Source organism: Oryx dammah, unplaced genomic scaffold (genome assembly GCF_014754425.2).
Source record: "Oryx dammah isolate SB20612 unplaced genomic scaffold, SCBI_Odam_1.1 HiC_scaffold_28, whole genome shotgun sequence".
NCBI lineage: Eukaryota > Metazoa > Chordata > Mammalia > Artiodactyla > Bovidae > Oryx > Oryx dammah.
Window position 1 is genome coordinate 97,898,403 of NW_024070212.1, and position 20,536 is coordinate 97,918,938.

General features: G+C 39.5%; 1 protein-coding gene across 1 annotated transcript in view; it reads left to right on the forward strand.

The window, feature by feature from the left end:
- The window catches only part of LOC120856226 (phosphatidylinositol 3-kinase regulatory subunit gamma), a 103,276-nt gene that overhangs the window by 68,378 nt on the left and 14,362 nt on the right, over positions 1 to 20,536 (forward strand). Inside the window, exons 4-7 of the mRNA XM_040231321.1 lie at positions 2,510 to 2,690; positions 3,475 to 3,600; positions 11,428 to 11,570; positions 15,677 to 15,853. Of these exons, the coding sequence (XP_040087255.1) occupies positions 2,510 to 2,690; positions 3,475 to 3,600; positions 11,428 to 11,570; positions 15,677 to 15,853 (627 nt within the window). The remainder of the gene's footprint in view (positions 1 to 2,509; positions 2,691 to 3,474; positions 3,601 to 11,427; positions 11,571 to 15,676; positions 15,854 to 20,536) is intronic.

Consider the following 20,536-nt stretch of genomic DNA (forward strand, 5'->3'; position numbering starts at 1 on the left):
CAGTTGATCATATACTCTGAAAAAATGCTTTTTTAAAAAACAGGTTTTTAAGATACTATTTACTTCAGTAATTGCTCAGTAATTCTCCTTTTACTTCATTAATTGCTCTATCTTGGTTTCCTTTCTCATCTCCCTGACCACTAAACATTGGCGTACCCCAGGACTTAGACCTCAGACCTTTCTCTTATTCAGCTATGTTCATCTTCAAATAACATCTATAGGCTGACAACTCCTGATTTTATACATCTGGCCCAGAACTTGCTTCTGAACTTTAGATTCTTTACGTAGGCTGCAGGATCCTCTGCTCTTGGATATTCACTGGGCATTTCAAACGTTAACAAATCTAAAGTTAAAATGCTTTTTTCCTCTTTAAACATGTTCCTTTTATATATATCCTTCTTCTTTCTGATAAATGACAATTCCATTCCAACTGCTTAAGATAAAAACTATGAGATCATCTTTACTTTTGTCTCCTTTCATGCCCATATCTAGACCACAGCGCATCCTGTCAACTCTCTCCTCAGCATATATTCAGAATCCCACCGTTTCTCAGTATCTCCACAGCTACTACCCTTGTCCAAGACACCATCATGTCTTGCCTAGATTATTTTACAAGTCTCCCAGCTGATCTTTCTACTTCTACCCCTGCCCACTTTGAATGTCTTATCAACTTAGCAGCTAGAATGAGCCTTGTAAAACACAAAATAGATGATATCATTCTCCTCAGACTTTCTTGTGTCTCCCATCTTAGTCAGCAAAAGCAAAAGCCATTACAGTGACCTACAGGCTATTAGATGATCTGGGCTCCTTTCACTTTGCCTCCTGCTACTCTCCTGCTTGCTTTTTTTAGCTCCAGCATTGCTGACCTCATTGCTGTTCCTGGAACATGCCCAGCTTGCTTCTACCTCAGGGCTTTGTACTTGCTATTCCCTGTCTGGAAAACTTCTCCCCCAGATATCTGCTGTGCCAGACTGCTCACATCATTTGGGACTCCGCTAAATGTCGCCTGAACAGAGTGGTTTTCCTTGTGCAACATATATGAAGTAGCCATTTCTCCACCCCCAGAATAATCTCTTTCCTTTGCTCTGCTTTTTTTTTTCCGAAAAGACCAGTTGATATATCTAGTTGTTTATTTTTATGTTCTATCTTAATGAAAAATTCTTTATCCTCTTTATAAAAATGGGGATATGTTCCACCTGCTCCTAAACTGGAAGTTCTGTGAGAGCACGGACTGTATCTGGCCTGTTTATCACTGTGTCCACTGTGCCTCATACAGCCTGGACATATAATAGATGTGCAAAAAGTTGTTTTGAATGAATAAGTACCTTCTAGTTTTCCTCTAGCAGAAAGAGCAGCTTGCATTATCCATACCCTCTATGGGTATATGCATGGGAATGCACACCTATAGAAACTGCTTATGATTAGGTGGTCCTTCTAAGGTAACCTTTTATAGGATAGTTCTTCATCCATCTAAACTGACCATCTAAGCATTAAATTTAAATCGTCCACAGATTCAAACCTATTGTGTTTGACCTTTTACAAATCCCAGTGCGTCATTTATCATGTGTAATGGCATGGCATAAAGAGATAAAGAAGCATATTTCCCCCCATTAAGTCTGTATGCTGCTATAAGAACAGTTGAGTGAGAATTGTGCAGTATTTTGCTATGATATAATGAATCAGTCTATTCTGCTTTTAGATTATACCTTAGGGGACTTGGAAAACATGGCCATTTTAAGCTTTGGTTATAAATTATCTTTTAAGGGACAATTGGATATGTCTCAGTAAACAAAAGTGGTCTAAACTATTCAAGCATCTAATATAAACGACTCTTTAAAAGCTATACTTTGTAAAACAGTTGAATGACAGTTGAATCATTTACATATTGTGATGGCCTAAATAAATAGTCTTTCCAAGTATTATAAGCGAATCTAAAAGACAAAGTAATGTAGGGTGCTGGATTAATTACTCAGTTATAAATCATTCAAGGAGCTTAATTATGTGTGTGCATTAACAATGATGCACACACATAATTGAGTTCTTGAGTGTATGTGTGACAAATGGTTATCACCCTCTTCATATAGAGATTGCTTCTGTGTCCCTCCAGAGACACACAACCACATATCTTTAGATCCTGAAGAGATTGTCTCTGTTCTTCTTGATACAGAATTTACATTAAAAAAATTTGTTCAGAAAATAAACAAAAGATAAACAATTTACTTTTGTTTTAGTTTTTTTTAGTGATTATTTTTGTTAAATTTGTTGATACTGAAAGTTGTGTATGTTGACCTTTAGTAACCATGATACTTTACAGACAGAAGAAATAATTGTAAAAATAATATGTATGCTTCTACACATATAATACATGCCTTTTCACCCATTCCAGTCTTGTTAACATAGTAAAACTTGTTTATAATGTGACACCAAGCTTTCATATCTCCAAGTGAAAGAGTACTTCAACAGAATTTTTTGGGAAAAAAAATCTACAGTTATGTCTTGTTGTTCACAGGAAGGGAGGCAATAATAAGCTAATAAAGATTTATCATCGAGATGGTAAATATGGCTTTTCTGATCCTCTGACATTTAATTCTGTGGTGGAGCTCATTAGCCACTATCATCATGAATCTCTTGCCCAGTACAATCCCAAACTTGATGTGAAACTGATGTACCCAGTGTCCAGATACCAGCAGGTAGGTATGATTACATAAGTTTGGGATTTTTTTTTTTTTTTTTTTGGCTGTGCTCTGTGGCATGTGGGATCTTATTTCCCTGACCATGAATCGAACCCATACTCCTGCAGTGGAAGTACAAAGTCAACTACTGGAGCACCAGGGAAGTCCTGTGGTTACACAGGCTCTTAATAGCTAATCAGCAAGTCATTTAACAACATCATTTGATTCTAACTTACCAGGTTTATCAGGGAAAAAAAAAGAAGAAATGCTAGATGCTTAAATTTTCCCACTTAAGATTTAAGATATGTTTAGAACTTATTTTGTGACTACTGTTCCTTAATATCTTGTTGCATGTGTTTGTTAACTTTATGATACAGGATGCTCGGGGCTGGTGCACTGGGATGACCCAGAGGGATGGTACGGGGAGGGAGGTGGGAGGGGGGTTCAGGATGGGGAACACGGGTACACCCGTGGCAGATTCATGTCTATGTATGGCAAAACCAATACAATATTGTAAAGTAATTAGCCTCCAATTAAACAAATTTATATTAAAAAATAAAAAAAAATTTGTGTTTGTTTCCTATTTATATTTTGTTAAAATTTTTTTAAGTATTACCTATTTTGATGTGATCTAAAGAGGTTGATCTTAGTGTTAACAAAAGGATTTAGTGGTTTCCCATACTTGGTACTAATACAGTAGCTTAAACTTAGAGCAGAAATACAATTAAAAAATAAATAGTTGTGGAAAAACCCATGTTTTAGAAATATTGGCATTCTTCATTTCTTTTGTTTACCTATATAGGATCAGTTGGTAAAAGAAGATAATATTGATGCTGTCGGTAAAAAACTGCAGGAGTATCACTCTCAGTATCAGGAAAAGAGTAAAGAATATGACAGACTATATGAAGAATATACCAGAACATCCCAGGTTGGTATATTTTTGTTGTTTAGGCCAGTAAGTAGGCAGTAAGGCTTATAGTTATCTTGGATTTTCAATAATATTATTATTTTCCATAATTCACTTGATAGTCTTTATCTGCCTTGATATCTTTTTTAAACTAAAAAAATTTATTGCAGTATAGTTGATTTACATATATAAATTCTTATGTATATAAAGATTTTTATGTATGAATTTTTTCAGATTCTTTTCCATTATAGGTTGTTTTAAGATATTGAATCTAGTTCCTTGTGTTATACAGTGAGGCCTTGTTTTAGGCTTCCCTGGTGTCTCAGAAGGTAAAGCGTCTGCCTGCAGTGTGGGAGACCTGGGTTCAACTCCTGGGTTGGGAAGATCCACTGGAGAAGGAAATGGCAACCCACTCCAGGACTCTTGCTTGGAAAATCCCATGGACAGAGCAGCCATGGTAGACTACAGCCCATGGGGTCGCAAAGAATCGGACATGACTGAGCGACTTCACTTTCACTTTGTTGTTTAAGCTATCTTAGTATCTCTTTTTAAAAATTAAACTAAATTAAATTCATTTATTTATTGACTGTGCTGGGTCCTTATTGCTGCACTTGGGTTTTCTCTAACTGTGGTGAGCAGGACCATCTCTTGTTGCAGAATGCAGACTCTAGGTGCGTGGACTTAGCAGTTGTGGCTCACAGGCTAGTTGCCCTGCGCCATGTGGAATCTTTCCAGACCAGGGATCAAATCTGTGTCCCCTGCATTGTCAGGTGGACTCCCAACCACTGGACAACCAGGGAAGTCCAGTACCAACATAGTATTGAAAAAGTTTTCAGTAGGGTTTGAACACTGTATATGCTCCTTTATTCCTTCCCCCTTATATTGTTATCACTACTGATTACATTTTTATACATTGTCTGCCCATTAGCATAGATTTATAATGATAGTTTTATACATTTGTCCTTTAAAACATATAGAACATGGACAGAGGAGCCTGCAGGCTGTAGTCATAGGGTCGCAAAGAGTCAGACATGACTGAAGCTACTTAGCATGCATGCAACCAAAAGTACAAAACTACTGGTTTTTATATTTGCTTATGCAGTTGCTTTTACCAGTGTTCTTTATTTATTCATGTAGCTTTGAGTTACTGTCTAGTGTCCTTTCATTTCATCCCAAAGGAGTCTCTTGAGCATTTCTTGTAGGGCAAATCTTGGGGTAACAGACTCCTTTAACTTTTGACTATCTGGGCTTATCTTGTATAATTTCCTCTTTCTTCATTCTTGAAGGACAGTACTTCTAGTTACAGAATTCTTGGCTGACAGTTTTTTTCTTCCAGGGCTTTAAATATTGCCCACCTGCTGCCTTATGGCCTAAATATTTTGGATGGCAAATCAGCTATTATTTTTTATTGAAGGCCATTTGTATATGACAAGTCACTTCTTTTTTGCTGCTTTCAAGATTCTCTCTTTGTGTTTTGACAATTTGATTACAGTTGTGAAATACTTAGTTTTTTAAAAAAATATCTTTGTCTATAGTTTGTTAACTGTTAAGGGTTAGTCAGCTGTGAACTCTTCCAGTATTACTGTGCTTCATGGTGCCCTGTTTTGACCCTAGAATTAATGTTCTTGATTCTCAGCCCCAAAGCCCTTGATCTTGTTTCTAAGCTAGTGTCTGTGGTGTGCAGTGTAAATGCAGAGACTGCACCAGGAGCCTCTGGACTGTTGGAGCTTATTAGGAGATATTGGCCTGTGAGAATTGCAGGTTAGGTGTGCAATACAGTGACTAGGGGAAGGTGTGGGATTACAGTGGTCAGAGTTACTGTGATGGTCCATTTTTCTTTGTGAAGTGTTTGGTTTCATTTTTTTTCAGGTTTTCTTCTATTAGCTAAGTAGTTGTTCAGAATGACTGTAATAACCTTTTTGTCCCCTTCCTATCTGATACTTGTGCTGTGTCTGTGGTGCGACTGTGTGTGTATGCTGTTTTTCACACTGCAGATTTCAGGTTTTCTGTGTTCCTTTGCCTCTTCTAAGTGAATTAACTGTGATGAGACTAGTATTTGATTTAGAATGGAGAAAAAGTTACTGAGGTTTCTTCAGATTGAATCAACATAAGTGATCAATGTTAGGGGATGGTGAAATTATCATACATATACATATATATAGCTATTAGAAGAGTTTTCAGAAATTACTTTAAAACTTGATTTTTAAAACATACAAAAGTTATATAAATATGTATGCTAAATATAAATATTGCTGGATTCTATGAATTATATCACACAGCATGAAAGTCCCCATTCCCCAGAGGCAACTACTGATATTAAATGCTTCTTAGGAATTCCTCATGGCCTCAGAAATGCTAACGATGTAGCCTCAGGTAAAGGTGGGAACTTAAGCATAGACAGACTCATAGTACACTAGTAGTTTCTAACATACCCAGTTTTAGAAAATAATTCTCCTAAATTCCAGTTTAGTTCATTTTATATTTTTAAGAAAGGTAATCTGTGTGTGTGTGTGTGTAAGGGGGGAGGGGGAGAGAGGGAGAATCAGGTACAAAAGATTAGTGCAACCATCCAAAAATATGTATTGAATACCTAGTCTAGGTAGGAAACGATATTTGACTCCAGCTATACAGAGGGAGCAGTGAGGCCTTATTTTGCAGAAGTGCAAGGTGCTCTGACATATTTGTTAACTGCAATGTGCATTAGTCAAAATGGCATGCTTTAATTTTAATCCCTTTCCTCTGCATCAGATAAAGCAGTGATGGGTTACTATAATCGTGTGGGTGAATTTATTTAAAGGGCAATGTATAGCACTATGTTTAATCTCACAGAAATATTAAGTAAAAGATTCAAAAGATATATGAGTATATTCTATAAGGTACAAAACCAAGCAAATGTTAACATTTTCATTTTGACTAGGACTATAAAGTGGTAAGGTTCCAGGAGAACAGAATATCCCAAGTGCTTCAAATAATGCCTGGCATATAGTTGTTGTTGTTTATTTGCTAAGTTGTTTCTGACTCTTTGAGAACCCATGGACTGTAGCCCACCAGGCTCCTCTGTCCATGGGATTTTCTAGGCAAGAATTCCAGAGTGGGTTGCCATTTCTTTCTCCAGGGGATCTTCCCAACCTAGGGATCAAACTCGCGTCTCTTGCATTGGCAGGCTGATTCTTTACCACTGAGCCACCATTCAATTATTTGTTGAATGAATTTATGCAAGATAATGAACCAAAGCATTCTACCTTTGTCGAGAGCCTGAAATCAGATCTCAGTGTGGACTACAGTCTTGGGGAAGGTTAACACTTCTATGAATGGAGGTTAGAAAAAATAGCCACCATTGCATATGGCTTTGGCTTGTGTAGAGTTGCACTTCTTTCTTATCATGACTGGAGAAAACTGAGAAAACACCACATGTTGCATACATGCCCAATAATATCCTCATATTTAACAGCAGAATATGAGTGCTGAGCAGCTGGTATGAGACTGGGTTCTGGAAGTGGAATCCCTGCTTAGGGAACTGGGAATGGGGCTGGATGGAGGCAATCAAAAAACCCAGAAGGCCAAAGCTAAAAGAGGGCTTATTTCTGTGTGAGAATTGAGAGCGTGACCTGAGATGGGCCACACAGAGAAGAGCCTTGGAGGCTTAAAGCTTTGGGAGGTAGGAGAAGAGAGGGAGGGATCCAGAGGGATCCAGTGATTAGCAGTTTAGGAGAGAGAATTGAGTGTTAAAGGGAGATTAAAGAACTGACCTCCTCCATTTGTGTTACAGTGTTTCTAAATGTTGTAGACCTTCTCCATGTTTTCTTTTTCTATAAAAGGAAAGATTTCATTTTAGATAAAATCTAGTTTGCTGTGGTGTAATCAGATTCTTCCCAGAGAATGGGAAAGAGATGGTATACCCAGAGTCAGAGTTGGCACAGAGTGAGAACAGGCTGCATGTGGGGATATTTACATCTGGATTACATATAATTATGAGGCAAAGTGATAGGATTTAGTGATGGTTTGGGATTAGACACCGGAATTTAGCCATGAGATCATTGGTGATCTTGGAAAGAGCAGTGTCTGTGGAATGGTGAGTGCAGAAGCCAGAATAGAGTCAGTTGGAGTATGAATGAGAGATGAGGAAAGAGAGAGAGCCCATATAAACAATTCTTTTAAGAAGCTTAAAAGAGAAATCAGGGTTAAGGAACTTTATTTTTTTTCAAAGTGGTGTTAAATTAGAAGCTGTATGAGAAGGAACCCTAGACTGGGAGAGTGAATGTTGTGAGAGGGACTAGTTGATATGATATGAAACCAGAGGAAGGGGCAGGAGGTAAGACCCAGAGAAGAGAAGAAGGGGTAGGGTGGGTTACAGTTTTGATGGTAGGCATAGTCGCCTTGTTTATTGGGGAGCTGCTGCTTTGGCAGTGACACCAAATATTATTTCCTTTGCTGCTCTGCCTGCCAACACACACAACAGTCAGACTGCTAGTGTTTTCTTTGAGGGTCTAGGGCCAGAACTTTAATCGGTTCAGTTCAGTTGTTCAGTCATGTCCAATTCTTTGCAACCCCATGGACTGCAGCATACCAGGCCTACCTGTCCATCACCAACTCCCAGAGTTTACTCAAACTTATGTCCATTGAGTTTGTGATGCCATCCAACCATCTCATCCTCTGTCGTCCCCTTCTCCTCCTGACTTCAATCTTTCCCAGCATCAGGGTCTTTTCCAATGAGTCAGTTCTTCTCATCAGGTAGCCAAAGTATTGGAACTTCAGCTTCAGCATCCATCCTTCCAATGAACAATCAGGACTGATTTCCTTTAGGATGGACTGGTTGGATCTCCTTGCAGTCCAAGGAACTCTCAAGAGTCTTCTCCAACACCACAGTTCAAAAGCGTCAACTCTTCAGTGCTCAGCTTTATTTATAGTCCAGCTCTCAACCTCCATACATGACTACTAGAAAAACCATAGCTTTGACTAGACGGACCTTTGTTAGCAAAGTAATGTCTCTGCTTTTCAATATGCTGTCTAGGTTGGTCATAACTTTTCTTCCAAGGAGCAAGTGTCTTTTAAATTCACTGCAGTCACCATCTGCAGTGATTTTCGGGCCCCCCAAAATAAAGTCTCTCACTGTTTTCAGTTTCCCCATCTATTTGCCATGAAGTGATGGGACCAGAGGCCATGATCTTCGTTTTCTGAATGTTGAATTTTAAGCCAACTTTTTCACACTCCTCTTTCACTTTCATCAAAAGGCTCTTTAGTTCTTCTTTGCTTTCTGCCATAAGGGTGATGCCATTTACATATCTGAGGTTATTGATATTTCTCCCAGCAATCTTGATCCTAGCTTTTGCTTCATCTGGTCCAGCATTTCTCATGATACACTCTGCATGTAAGTTAAATAAGCAGGGTGACAATATACAGCCTCAACATACTTCTTCCCCTATTTGGAACCAGTCTGTTGTTGCATGTCTGGTTCTAACTGTTGCTTCTTGACCTGCATTCAGATTTCTCAGGAGGCAGGTCAAGTGGTCTGATATTCCCATCTCTTGAAGAATTTTCCACAGTTTGTTGTGATCCACACAGTCAAAAGCTTTGGCATAGTCAATAAAGCAGAAGTAGATGTTTTTCTGGAATTCTCTTGCTTTTTCGATGATCCAGCGGATGTTGGCAACTTGATCTCTGGTTCCTCTGTCTTTTCTAAATCCAGCTTGAACATCTGGAAGTTCATGGTTCATGTACTGTTGAAGCCTGCCTTGGAGAATTTTGAATATTACTTTCCTAGTGTGTGAGATGAGTGCAAATGTGTGGTAGTTTGAGCATTCTTTGTCATTGCCTTTCTTTGGGATTGGAATGAAAAACTGACCTTTTCCAGTCGTGTGGCCACTGTTGAGTTTTCCTACTTTGCTGGCATATTGAGTGCAGCACTTTCACAGCATCATCTTTTAGGATTTCCATCACCTCCACTAGCTTTGTTCGTAGTGATGCTTCCTAAGGCCCACTCTACTTTGCACTCCAGGATGTCTGGCTCTAGGTGAGTGATCACACCATCATGATTATCTGGGTCATGAAGATCTTTTTTGTATAGTTCTTCTGTGTATTCCTGCCACCTTTTCTTAACCTTTCAAGGGAGCCAAAACCCTCTACCATATTTGAGAATTGTAGAATTTATAGCTAAATATTTAGATACAGGGATTCCTATAAGTTTCCAGCACTACTTGAAATATATATATATATATATCCTCAGCTATATGAAGCATCACAAGGTTCTAGTGTCCCTCATCTGCTAATTCCCTTATGTTCCAGCCCTACTGAGCAATTGCAGATCCTTAATATCCACTTTTATTTTGTATAAGTCATGCCATGCCATCTGTGTGCAATGCTGAATTTTCTTCTTCTACCCCAATTCTTTAAGACCTAACTCAGATGTTGCCTCCTCCATGAAGTCTCTGTAAAGCAATAAGTAACTAATTTACCCCACTTTATTTCCTCTATCATGACATGAAACAAAACATTATTAGAGTTCAGAAATCTATTTTGCCTGTATATTCTGAATCCTGGAGGGCAGGCCCCTTTTGTGATTTTCTTTAACACCAGATGGTACTTTCTGTGTAATGGATTCTCAGTGATCATTTGTTGAAATTAATCAGTCAAATTAATCAATTAATAATTTGTTGAAAATAATCAGTGAAATTAATCAGAGCTTTCCTGGTGGCTCAGCGGTAAAGAATCCTCCTGCCAATGCAGGACACATGGGTTTGATCCCTGGTCTGGGAAGATCCCACATGCTACAGAGCGACTAAGCCCATGCACCCCAACTATTGAGCCTGTGCTCTAGGGCCCAGGAACTGCAACTACTGTGCCCATCTGCCACAGCTTCTGAAGCCTGCGTGCCCTAAAGCCTGTGGTCTGCAATAAGAGAAGCCGCCATAATGAGAAGCCCACACACTGCAACCAGAGAGTAGCCCACTCTTGCCACAACTAGAGAAGAGCTCAAGCAGCAACAAAAGACCCAGCATAGCCAAAACTAACTACATAATAAAATAAAACAAAATTCTTAAAAAGTAATTAATCAGTGCTAAATTGTTGATGAATTGTCCCATAAGCATTGAAACTTTTAAACTTATAAACATTCAGGATCGCAGTCTTTCTAGACCTTTACACATATTTTCTTGACTTTCTAAAGTAAACAAACTTTAGCCCTCTTTGAAAATTTTAGGGGAGTCATGATTCAGATGCTAAAGTGTACAGATACCCTCAGAGCTCATTGGAACATGGAGGACCACTTACCCTAGTGTGAGGGGCTTAGCCTCCTGGGCTTCTGTTTTGTGGTGTTTTTAGTTTTTCATCTTATTTTGCATCTGATTTTAGCAACTTTCTTCCCCTTCCTCATTTTCTGCTTCTAATGAGATGAATCTACTAATGAATCTATTTCGAAAATGACATGCTTTAGAAATGAAGTAAGACTAAATAGACTCTATAAGGCTTTTCTGGAAAATAAGGTTTTGCATGCTGGTGCACGAACTCTGTTCTGTCTCTTCACTCCATCAGCACTTTTTAGGGGTCAGTACTGCAGCAGTTAAAAAGGAGGAACTTTGTCTTGTCTTCAGGGTATGCAGGGTTAATCTCTCAGCAGCTCAGAGGCCTTTCTGTGGTTCTCAGCTATATTTCAGGTAATAGTTATTTTTCTTTCATTTTAGGGTTTTAATGATATATTTCATATATAAATAATGGTAGCAGGGTCTTGTTTTGGCCCCCTTAATTTGATCTCATATGGAATCATAACTAGAATTTTAAGATTTGTTTTAAGACTAAGGTTACAAAAAGAAATACAAAGATAATGAAGTGTGTTTATCTTTTTTTATCCTATAGGAAATACAGATGAAGAGGACTGCAATTGAAGCTTTTAATGAAACAATTAAAATATTTGAAGAGCAGTGTCATACACAAGAACAACATAGCAAAGAATATATTGAGCGATTTCGAAAAGAAGGGAATGAAAAGGAAATTGAACGGTAAATCTACCTAATATCTCCAAGTGCATCAGTGAGCCAAGACTTTTTTCTTCTTTAATCATCTCTGTCATGTCTGCTTTTACCTCCTCAGACTTGACAGTCCTGCCATATGGAGTTACTTGGTGTTCACACTAATGGTACCAAGCTGAACCTTCTTTCTTCTGCATTCCTTCTCCTTCCTCCTAAATTGTTGACCCCTTTAGCACTCAGCTTAGACATGATTGTTTTAGGGGCTTTTTGTCCCCATTTCTGTAGCATCTGATCCTAATCCTTACTGTAACATTCACTGAAAGTCACACTCAGAACTGTGAGCTTGTTGAGTGAGGGTGGTGGCTTATTTTCCTTGATAGCTTCAGAATGTGTTACAGTGTCTGAGAGTACATAGTGGTGAATAGAGTTAATGGAAATGCTGAGGACTGTATGCCTGACCAGATATGGCAGGTGTGGGAGAAGCCAAAGATTATTCCTAGATTTCTGGGGCTAGTGACTAAGGGATGGTGTAATTCACCAAAATGGGAAGTACATGAGGGGAGTTTGGAGTGGGAACCAGTGAGTTTTGAGGTTCCTATGAGAACCTAAATGGAATTGTCTGAGTGGTAGGCAGTTGATTATTTGGATTTGGAATTCTACAGAAAGGATTTGAGGGGCAAAAGTGTGTAGATTATGGTAGATGATAAGGATGAGATAACACAGAGAATGAGAAACATGAGAAGTATTGAATCTGGCAACTAAAAGAATACTGGAAACCTTTATCAAAGCAAATTTAGTGGAGTGTTAAAAAATGAGCCAAGTAACAGCGGGTTGAGGGGTGCAAAAGTAGATAATAAATCTGAATCATATGAAGGGAAAAGCAAAATTATTGCTCATATTAGCACCAAAGTGTTAGTGAACTTTTGTGCCTAAGAATAGTATTAAGTGCTGTGAGGCAGTATAGCTTAATAGCTTAAGTTCAGTTCAGTTCAGCTGCTCAGTCCTGTCCAACTCTTTGCAACCCCATGGACTGCAGCACACCAGGCCTACCTGTCCATCACCAACTCCCAGAGTTTACTCAAACCCATGTGCATAGAGTCGGTGATGCCATCTAAGCATCTCATCCTCTGTCATCCCCTTCTCCTCCTGCCCTCAATCTTTCTAAGCGTCAGGGTCTTTTCAGATGAGTTGGTTCTTTGCATCAGGTGGCCAAAGTATTGGAGTTTCAGCTTCAGCATCCAACCTTCCAGTGAACAATCAGGACTGATTTCCTTTAGGCTGGATTGGTTGCATCTCCTTGCAGTCCAAGGGACTCTCAAGAGTCTTCTCCAACACCACAGTTCAAAAGCATCAGTTCTTCAGCGCTCAGCTTTCTTTAAAGTTCAGCTTTCATATCCATACATGACTACTAGAAAAACCATAGCTTTGACTAGATGGACCTTTGTTGGCAAAGTAACGTCTCTGCTTTTTAATATGCTGTCTAGGTTGGTCATAATTTTTCTTCCAAGGAGCAAGGGTCTTTTAATTTCATGGCTGCAGTCACCATCGGCAGTGATTTTTGAGTCCCCCAAAATAAAGTCAGCCACTGTTTCCAGTGTTTCCCCATCTATTTGCCATGAAGTGATGGGACCGGATGCCGTGATCTTTGTTTTCTGAATGTTGAATTTTAAGCCAACTTTTTCACTCTCCTCTTTCATGTTCATCAAGAGGCTCTTTAGTTCTTTGCTTTCTGCTATAAGTGTGGTGTCATCTGCATATCTGAGGTTATTGATATTTCTCCAGCAATCTTGATACCAACTTGTGCTTCATCCAGCCCACCGTTTCTCATGATGTACTCTGCATGTAAGTTAAATAAGCAGGGTGACAATATACAGCCTTGACGTACTCCTTTTCCTATTTGGAACCAGTCTGTTGTTCCATGTCCAGTTCTACTTGTTGCTTCTTGACCTGCATACAGATTTCTCAAGAGGCAGGTCCGATGGTCTGATATTCCCATTACTTGAAGAATTTTCCACAGTTTGTTGTGATCCACACAGTCAAAGGCTTTGGCATAGTCAATAAAGCAGAAATAGATGTTTTTCTGGAACTCCTGCTTTTTCGATGATCCAACTGATGTTGGCAATTTGATCTCTGGTTCCTCTGTCTTTTCTAAATCCAGCTTGAACATCTGGAAGTTTGCGGTTCACATATTGCTGAAGTCTGGCTTGGAGAATTTTGAGCATTACTTTACTAGCGTGTGAGATGAGTGCAATTGTGTGCTAGTTTGAGCATTCTTTGGCATTGCCTTTCTTTGGGACTGGAACGAAAACTGACCGTTTCTAGTTCTGTGGCCACTACTGAGTTTTCCAAGTTTGCTGAGATATTGAGGGCAGCACTTTCACAGCATCATCTTTTAGGATTTGAAATAGCTCAACTGGAATTCCATCACCTCCACTAGCTTTGTTTGTAGTGATGCTTCCTAAGGCCCACTCTACTTTGCACTCCAGGATGTCTGGCTCTAGGTGAGTGATCACACCATCATGATTATCTGGGTCATGAAGATCTTTTTTGTATAGTTCTTCTGTGTATTCTTGCCACCTCTCTTAATGTTTTCTGCTTCTGTTAGGTCCATATAATTTCTGTCCTTTATTGAGCCCATCTTTGCATGAAATGTTCCCTTGGAATCTCTGATTTTCTTAAAGAGATCTCTAGTCTTTCCCATTCTGTTGTTCTCCTCTATTTCTTTGCATTGATCACTGAGGAAGGCTTTCTTATCTCTCATTGCTGTTCTTTGGAACTCTGCGTTCAAATGGGTGTATCTTTTTCCTTTTCTTCTTTGCCTTTTGCTTCTCTTATTTTCACAGCTATTTGTAAGACCTCCTCAGACAACCATTTTGCCTTTTTACATTTCTTTTTGCGTTTAATGGCTTAAACCATGGGCTTAAATTCTGTGCATGCATGCCAAGTCACTTCAGTTGTGTCCAGCTCTTTGCGACCCCATGGACTGTAGCCCACTAGGCTCCTCTGTCTATGGGATTCTCCAGGCAAGAATACTGGAGTGGGTTGTCATGCCCTTCTTCCGGGGATCTTCCTGATCCAGAGATGGAACCCCTGTCTCCTGCATTGACAGGTGTGTCCTTTACCACTAGCGCCACCTGGCTGTGTTGCCGTCTCTGGACTTGTTTCTTTCTCCATAAAACTGTGGATAAAATCTTGTTGAAATGCTCTGAGGACTAAGTAACACACACACACACACACACACACACACACACACACTTTATGGTAGAGAAAGCTGTATATATGTGTGAGTGTGTGTGAGTATCTTGACCATTATTAATAGTGAAGAAATGAAAAAGAACTTGTAGTTTAGTTGCATAGGGAGTTAAAGTATCATGATGAAATTTTAATGGTAATATAAAACTGTTTATTATTGAGTGACAAGTTAGTAATGGACAGTTATTGCCTTAGGGTTCAGAGCACGGCAAAACTTTGTGTGGTGGAAAAGCTTAGGGTCATCATCTACTGAGTGCTTACCAAAATGTCCCAGACACTTATTGGTCCTTTTACATGTTATGAGCACATTTAGTTCACACAGTAACCCAGCTTTGCTTGTTCAGTCATGGCTGGGTTCAGGGCCCAAACAGTGTCGTCAGGATTCTCCTTGTTCTCTGTCTGTTGGCTCGGTTTTCTTCTGTGTTGGCTTCATCCTCAGGCAGGCTTTCCCTTCAAAGCAGTAGTATAAACTGTTGGGAGGCCTAGAATCACATGTTAACAACTTAACAATCTCAGTGGAAAGAGAGAATCTGTCTACAATATTTCTAGCAAGAGCCCTAGATTTGTCTGTCATTGGGTCAGTTTGGGTATTATTCTGATTTCTGAACAAGTCACTGTGGCCTGAGGCAGGGGTAGGATGGAACAGAAGAGTCTTCTTGGCCAGGAGGGGTTGTGTGGATCTTCACCCATGAATCTGAGATGGGAACAGGAGCCCTTCCCTACAGGGAACATGACGGTGCTCTTCCCAGAGGGGTGAGAATAAATATGTGCCAGGCAAAAACAGCAGATGTCCACCGCATTGACGGTGTTAGGACCGTGTGCACACTGTAGAACGCTTCTGCTTGGTTTCTGTTTTAGCCTTAATATGTCAAATATTTTCACAGAATTATGATGAATTATGACAAGTTGAAATCACGTCTGGGTGAGATTCATGATAGCAAAATGCGTCTCGAACAGGATTTGAAGAAACAAGCTTTGGATAACCGAGAAATAGACAAAAAAATGAATAGTATCAAACCTGACCTGATCCAGCTGCGCAAGATCAGAGATCAGCACCTTGTGTGAGTATTCTGGGCCTGTGGGGAGGACACCCTGGCACCACCTGATCCTGCTGCATGAGAGACATTAGAGGTAGAAGAAGAGATTTGTAATTGAGACCTGGCCAGTGGGACTGTCAGAATTTAGGAGAGTGGTCCTGTTAGTAGTAGGGTGTTACAGTCTACTAACGTCAAGCGTGTGGGGATCAGGAGGTAGGGCTGTAATCCATACAAATGAACAGTGATGGAGCGTAAAAAGTGCAGATTAATTAAAGTTTGCCTAAAACACAAAACCCAGAATCTTTGGTTACCTAGAAAAACTGTAGAAATAGAAATTACCTCTGACAGACAAGGAAACTAAAAGTGGGAACCTACAAGTAAGTATACAGAATGGTCCACTGAAGAGTTTTTATTTTTAAGGAAAAAATTCTATATTTAAGTAATAGAAATGTTTGAAAACACTTAAGAAAAATGGCACACCTGAGGAGTGATGGAATATTATATGATTTATCTAGATATAGGGATATTATCTAAATATAGATGGAAAGATATATTATCAGAACAAGATATATGGATTAGATTTTTAGGCCAGATGACTGCTTCATAGAAGGAGATCATCAGTGAGAAAGAAAATTGTATTAGGTTTAGTTCTAGGTAATGAACAGTTTTGTAATATGTTTATGGGTGACTTTCACGCATGTAACACAGTTCACACTCCTTGGCAGGAGGAGGCAGAGTAAAGACCTCTGACTGGGTTTTCTATAGACTTCAGGGTTTCTTTGTGTGAGAAGGAGGGAGGGGATAAAATACAAGTTTAAAGGTTGGAACATTGGCTGTTGAGTTTTAGGAGAGGAGAATTTAAGGTGATTGTTTCAGAAGCAAACAATTACTGAGTAGTTTTTAGTAGTACTCCTCTAGAGATCTGTCAGTTTGCTTCTGTGGCCACTGAGAGTCAAGCAAGCCCACATAGCAGCAGAAGAGCTTGGGAAGCAAGGCCCGGAGGTGGCTTTGTGTACAAGTAGGGGGTGTCTGTTCTTGGAGTATTTATATGGTCTGGTCATATGATGAAGCTAAAGAAAAGCCCCAGAAGGCTGTGCCATGGACCAAAGGAATGAATGGAAGCATTTCTTTGCCCTGGAAAGTGATGAGATACTGAGAAACCTACCATTTCTAGGTGCATGACTAAGTATGGCAAACTAGACCTTGAAAATTCCTTTAACAAGCTCTGTAAGCTAAATATAAAATAGAATTTAGGTACCATCATGGGTGATAAGCCATGACCTGCTTATATCCTGCTAGAATGTTTAGGGAGACACAGAAACCATTACCTCTTTTGGAACCATTGCTTCAGGGAGAACAGTCCAGTGTCCATACTCCATGCTTTGATGTTTCTACCAAAGACAACACTAGGATTGATGGGCTTGATCTGCTCTAACACTGAAATTGTATAGTCAGTCCTGGAAGAGACTGGTTGTACTGCTACCTGATACTGAATATGACCTCTCTTTGGTCCTGTTTTGAAGTTAGAATAGGTTGGAATTCTGCAGCACCTAAGAAGAGATTGTCATTAGTTCATCAAGTCCCCTTTGCATGTAGCCGTTTTTCTGATTTCTTGCTATATATATAGCCCATAAGGACTTTTTGAGATTTTTCTTCTGCTGAGATTCCAATGTACTGTTTCTATAATATTCTTGAATGCCTAAATCAGGATTTCATTTCTTAAATATAAAATAAGTCAGTTCAGTTCAGTCACTCAGTCCTGTCCAACTCTTTGCGACCCCATGAACTGCAGCACACCAGACCTCCCTGTCCATCACCAACTCCCGGAGCCTATACAAACTCATGTCCATTGAGTCAGTGATGCCATCCAACCATCTCATCCTCTGTCATCCCCTTTTCCTCCTGCCCTCAATCTTTCCCAGCATCAGGGTCTTTTCAAATGGGTTAGCTCTTCTCATCAGGTGGCCAAAGTATTGTAGTTTCAGCTTCAACATCAGTCCTTCCAATGAACACCCAGGACTGATCTCCTTTAGGATGGACTGGTTGGACCTCCTTGCAGTCCAAGGGACTCTCAGGAGTCTTCTCCAACACCACAGCTCAAAAGCATCAATTCTTTGATGCTTTCTTTATAGTCCAACTCTCACATCCATACATGACCACTGGAAAAACCATAGCCTTGACTAGACGGACCTTTGTTGGCAAAGTAATGTCTCTGCTTTTTAACATGATTGGTCATAACTCTAGGTTGGTCATAACTTTCCCTCTAAGGAGTAAGCGTCTTTTAATTTCATGGCTGCAGTCACCATCTGCAGTGGTTTTGGAGCCCCCAAAAATAAAGTCAGCCACTGTTTCCACTGTTTCCCCATCTATTTGCCATGAAGTGATGGGACTGGATGCCATGATTTTAGTTTTCTGAATGTTTTAAGCCAACTTTTTCCCTCTCCTCTTTCACTTTCATCAGGAGACTCTTTAGTTCTTCTTCACTTTCTGCCATAATGGTGGTGTCATCTGCATATCTGAGGTTATTGATATCTCTCCCAGAAATCTTGATTCCACCTTGTGCTTCATCCAGCCCAACGTTTCTCATGATGTACTCTGCATATAAATTAAATAAGCAGGGTGACAGTATACAGCCTTGACGTACTCCTTTTCCTATTTGGAACCAGTCTGTTGTTCCATGTCCAGTTCTAACTGTTGGTTCCTGACCTGCATACAGATTTCTCAAAAGGCAGGTCAGGTGGTCTGGTATTCCTATCTCTTTTACAATTTTCCACAGTTTATTTTGATCCACACAGTCAAAGGCTTTGGCATAGTCAATAAAGCAGAAATAAATGTTTTTCTGGAACTCTCTTGCTTTTTCAATGATCCAGTGGATGTTGGCAGTTCAATCTCTGGTTCCTCTGCCTTTTCTAAATCCAACTTGAACATCTGGAAGTTCACGGTTCATGTATTGCTGAAGCCTGGCTTGGAGAATTTTGAGCATTACTTTACTAGCATGTGTGAGTGCAATTGTGTGGTAGTTTGAGCATTCTTTGTCATTGCCCTTCTTTGGGATTGGAATGAAACTGACCTTTTCCAGTCCTGTGGCCACTGCTGAGTTTTCCAAATTTGCTGACATATTGAGTGCAGCACTTTCACAGCATCATCTTTCAGGATTTGAAATAGCTCGACTGGAATTCCATCACTTCCACTAGCTTTGTTCGTAGTGATGCTTCCTAAGGCCCACTTGACTTCACATTCCAGGATCTGGCTCCAGGTGAGTGATCACACCATTGTGATTATCTTGGTCGTGAAGATCATTTTGTACAGTTCTTCTTTGTATTCTTGCCACCCCTTCTTAATCTCTTCTGCTTCTGTTAGGTCCATACCATTTCTGTCCTTTATTGAGCCCATCTTTGCATGAAATGTTCCCTTGGTATCTCTAATTTTCTTGAAGAGATCTCTAGTCTTTCCCATTCTGTTGTTTTCCTCTATTTCTTTGCATTGATCGCTGAGGAAGGCTTTCTTATCTCTCCTTGCTATTCTTTAGAATAAAATATTTCTTAAATATAAAAGCCTTTATTTATTTTAATTTTATTTTTTGCTTGCCATCCGTGGCTTGCAGGATCTTGGTTCCCCAATCAGGGATTGAAGCCAGGCCCACGACAGTGAAAGTGCCAAGTCCTAACCACTGAACCACCAAGGAATTTCCTAAAAAACCTTTAAAATTCCTTTTTTATAAAAGGGGTTCATTTACAATTCTTTTCCATTAGGAGTTAGTTTTCATGATCATTGCTTCCTTTTCCTGGTTTTCATAAACCTAAACTCATAAATTCAAAATAAAGAATAATTTGCCATAATACAACTTAGTCTAACTTGACTGATAAACTATGACTTACTGCCATCCTAGAGTAGGCTCTGTGTAGTGTGCGTCAGTCCATCCACAGATGCCCTAAGTAACATTGTTAGCAAAAATTAGATGGTCATTAGCAGCTGATCATATTTTTAAAAGCTGGGAGAAACAGCTGATCAGATAGATGATAAGATATTAGAGACTAGAAAGATTTCAGGAGGTTGAAACTACGATCCAGATTGAGTATCATAAAACTTAATTTGAATAAATATCATCTTACACATAGCTCCAAATTCAACTTCCCAAATACAAAATTAGAGAGGCGAGATGGGGCAGCAGTGTGAAGGAATTGTGAAGGATATTACCATGCCAATAATTGTTCAGTTAAGATACAGATTGTGACTAGAAAAGTTAGTTTAATCTTACCTTAAAATGTATCCTAAATAAGCCATCCTCTTATGCTGTGCAAACAGTCCTTGAGTACTGGAAGCCATCTCTTTATCAGAGGATCATAGGTTCTGGGAAAAAAGTCCACTTAAAGTTAATCCATTTCATTGGGTGTGCTGGAATTTTCCATTTGCCTTCACAATTTCTATTCTTCTTTTTCTACCCTGCTCTGTGCATAAGAAAATGGATCTCTTTGCCCTCTGGCTTCTCATTAGCTTTGGCCATTTGAAGGCACAGGCAGGAGATGAGAGGGCAGAAGGAAAGGAAAGTAAGAATATTTTATATTCTAACTTCTTCCCCTTGTGATCCCAATAAGATGGCTGTGTCCTCATTTTCTACCAAAGGTGGCACTCCCCAAATGGTACTCTCTGGCTTCAAGTCACTGCTGTCTACAGCCAATTCTTCAATTCTAGGATACCTTGGCCTCA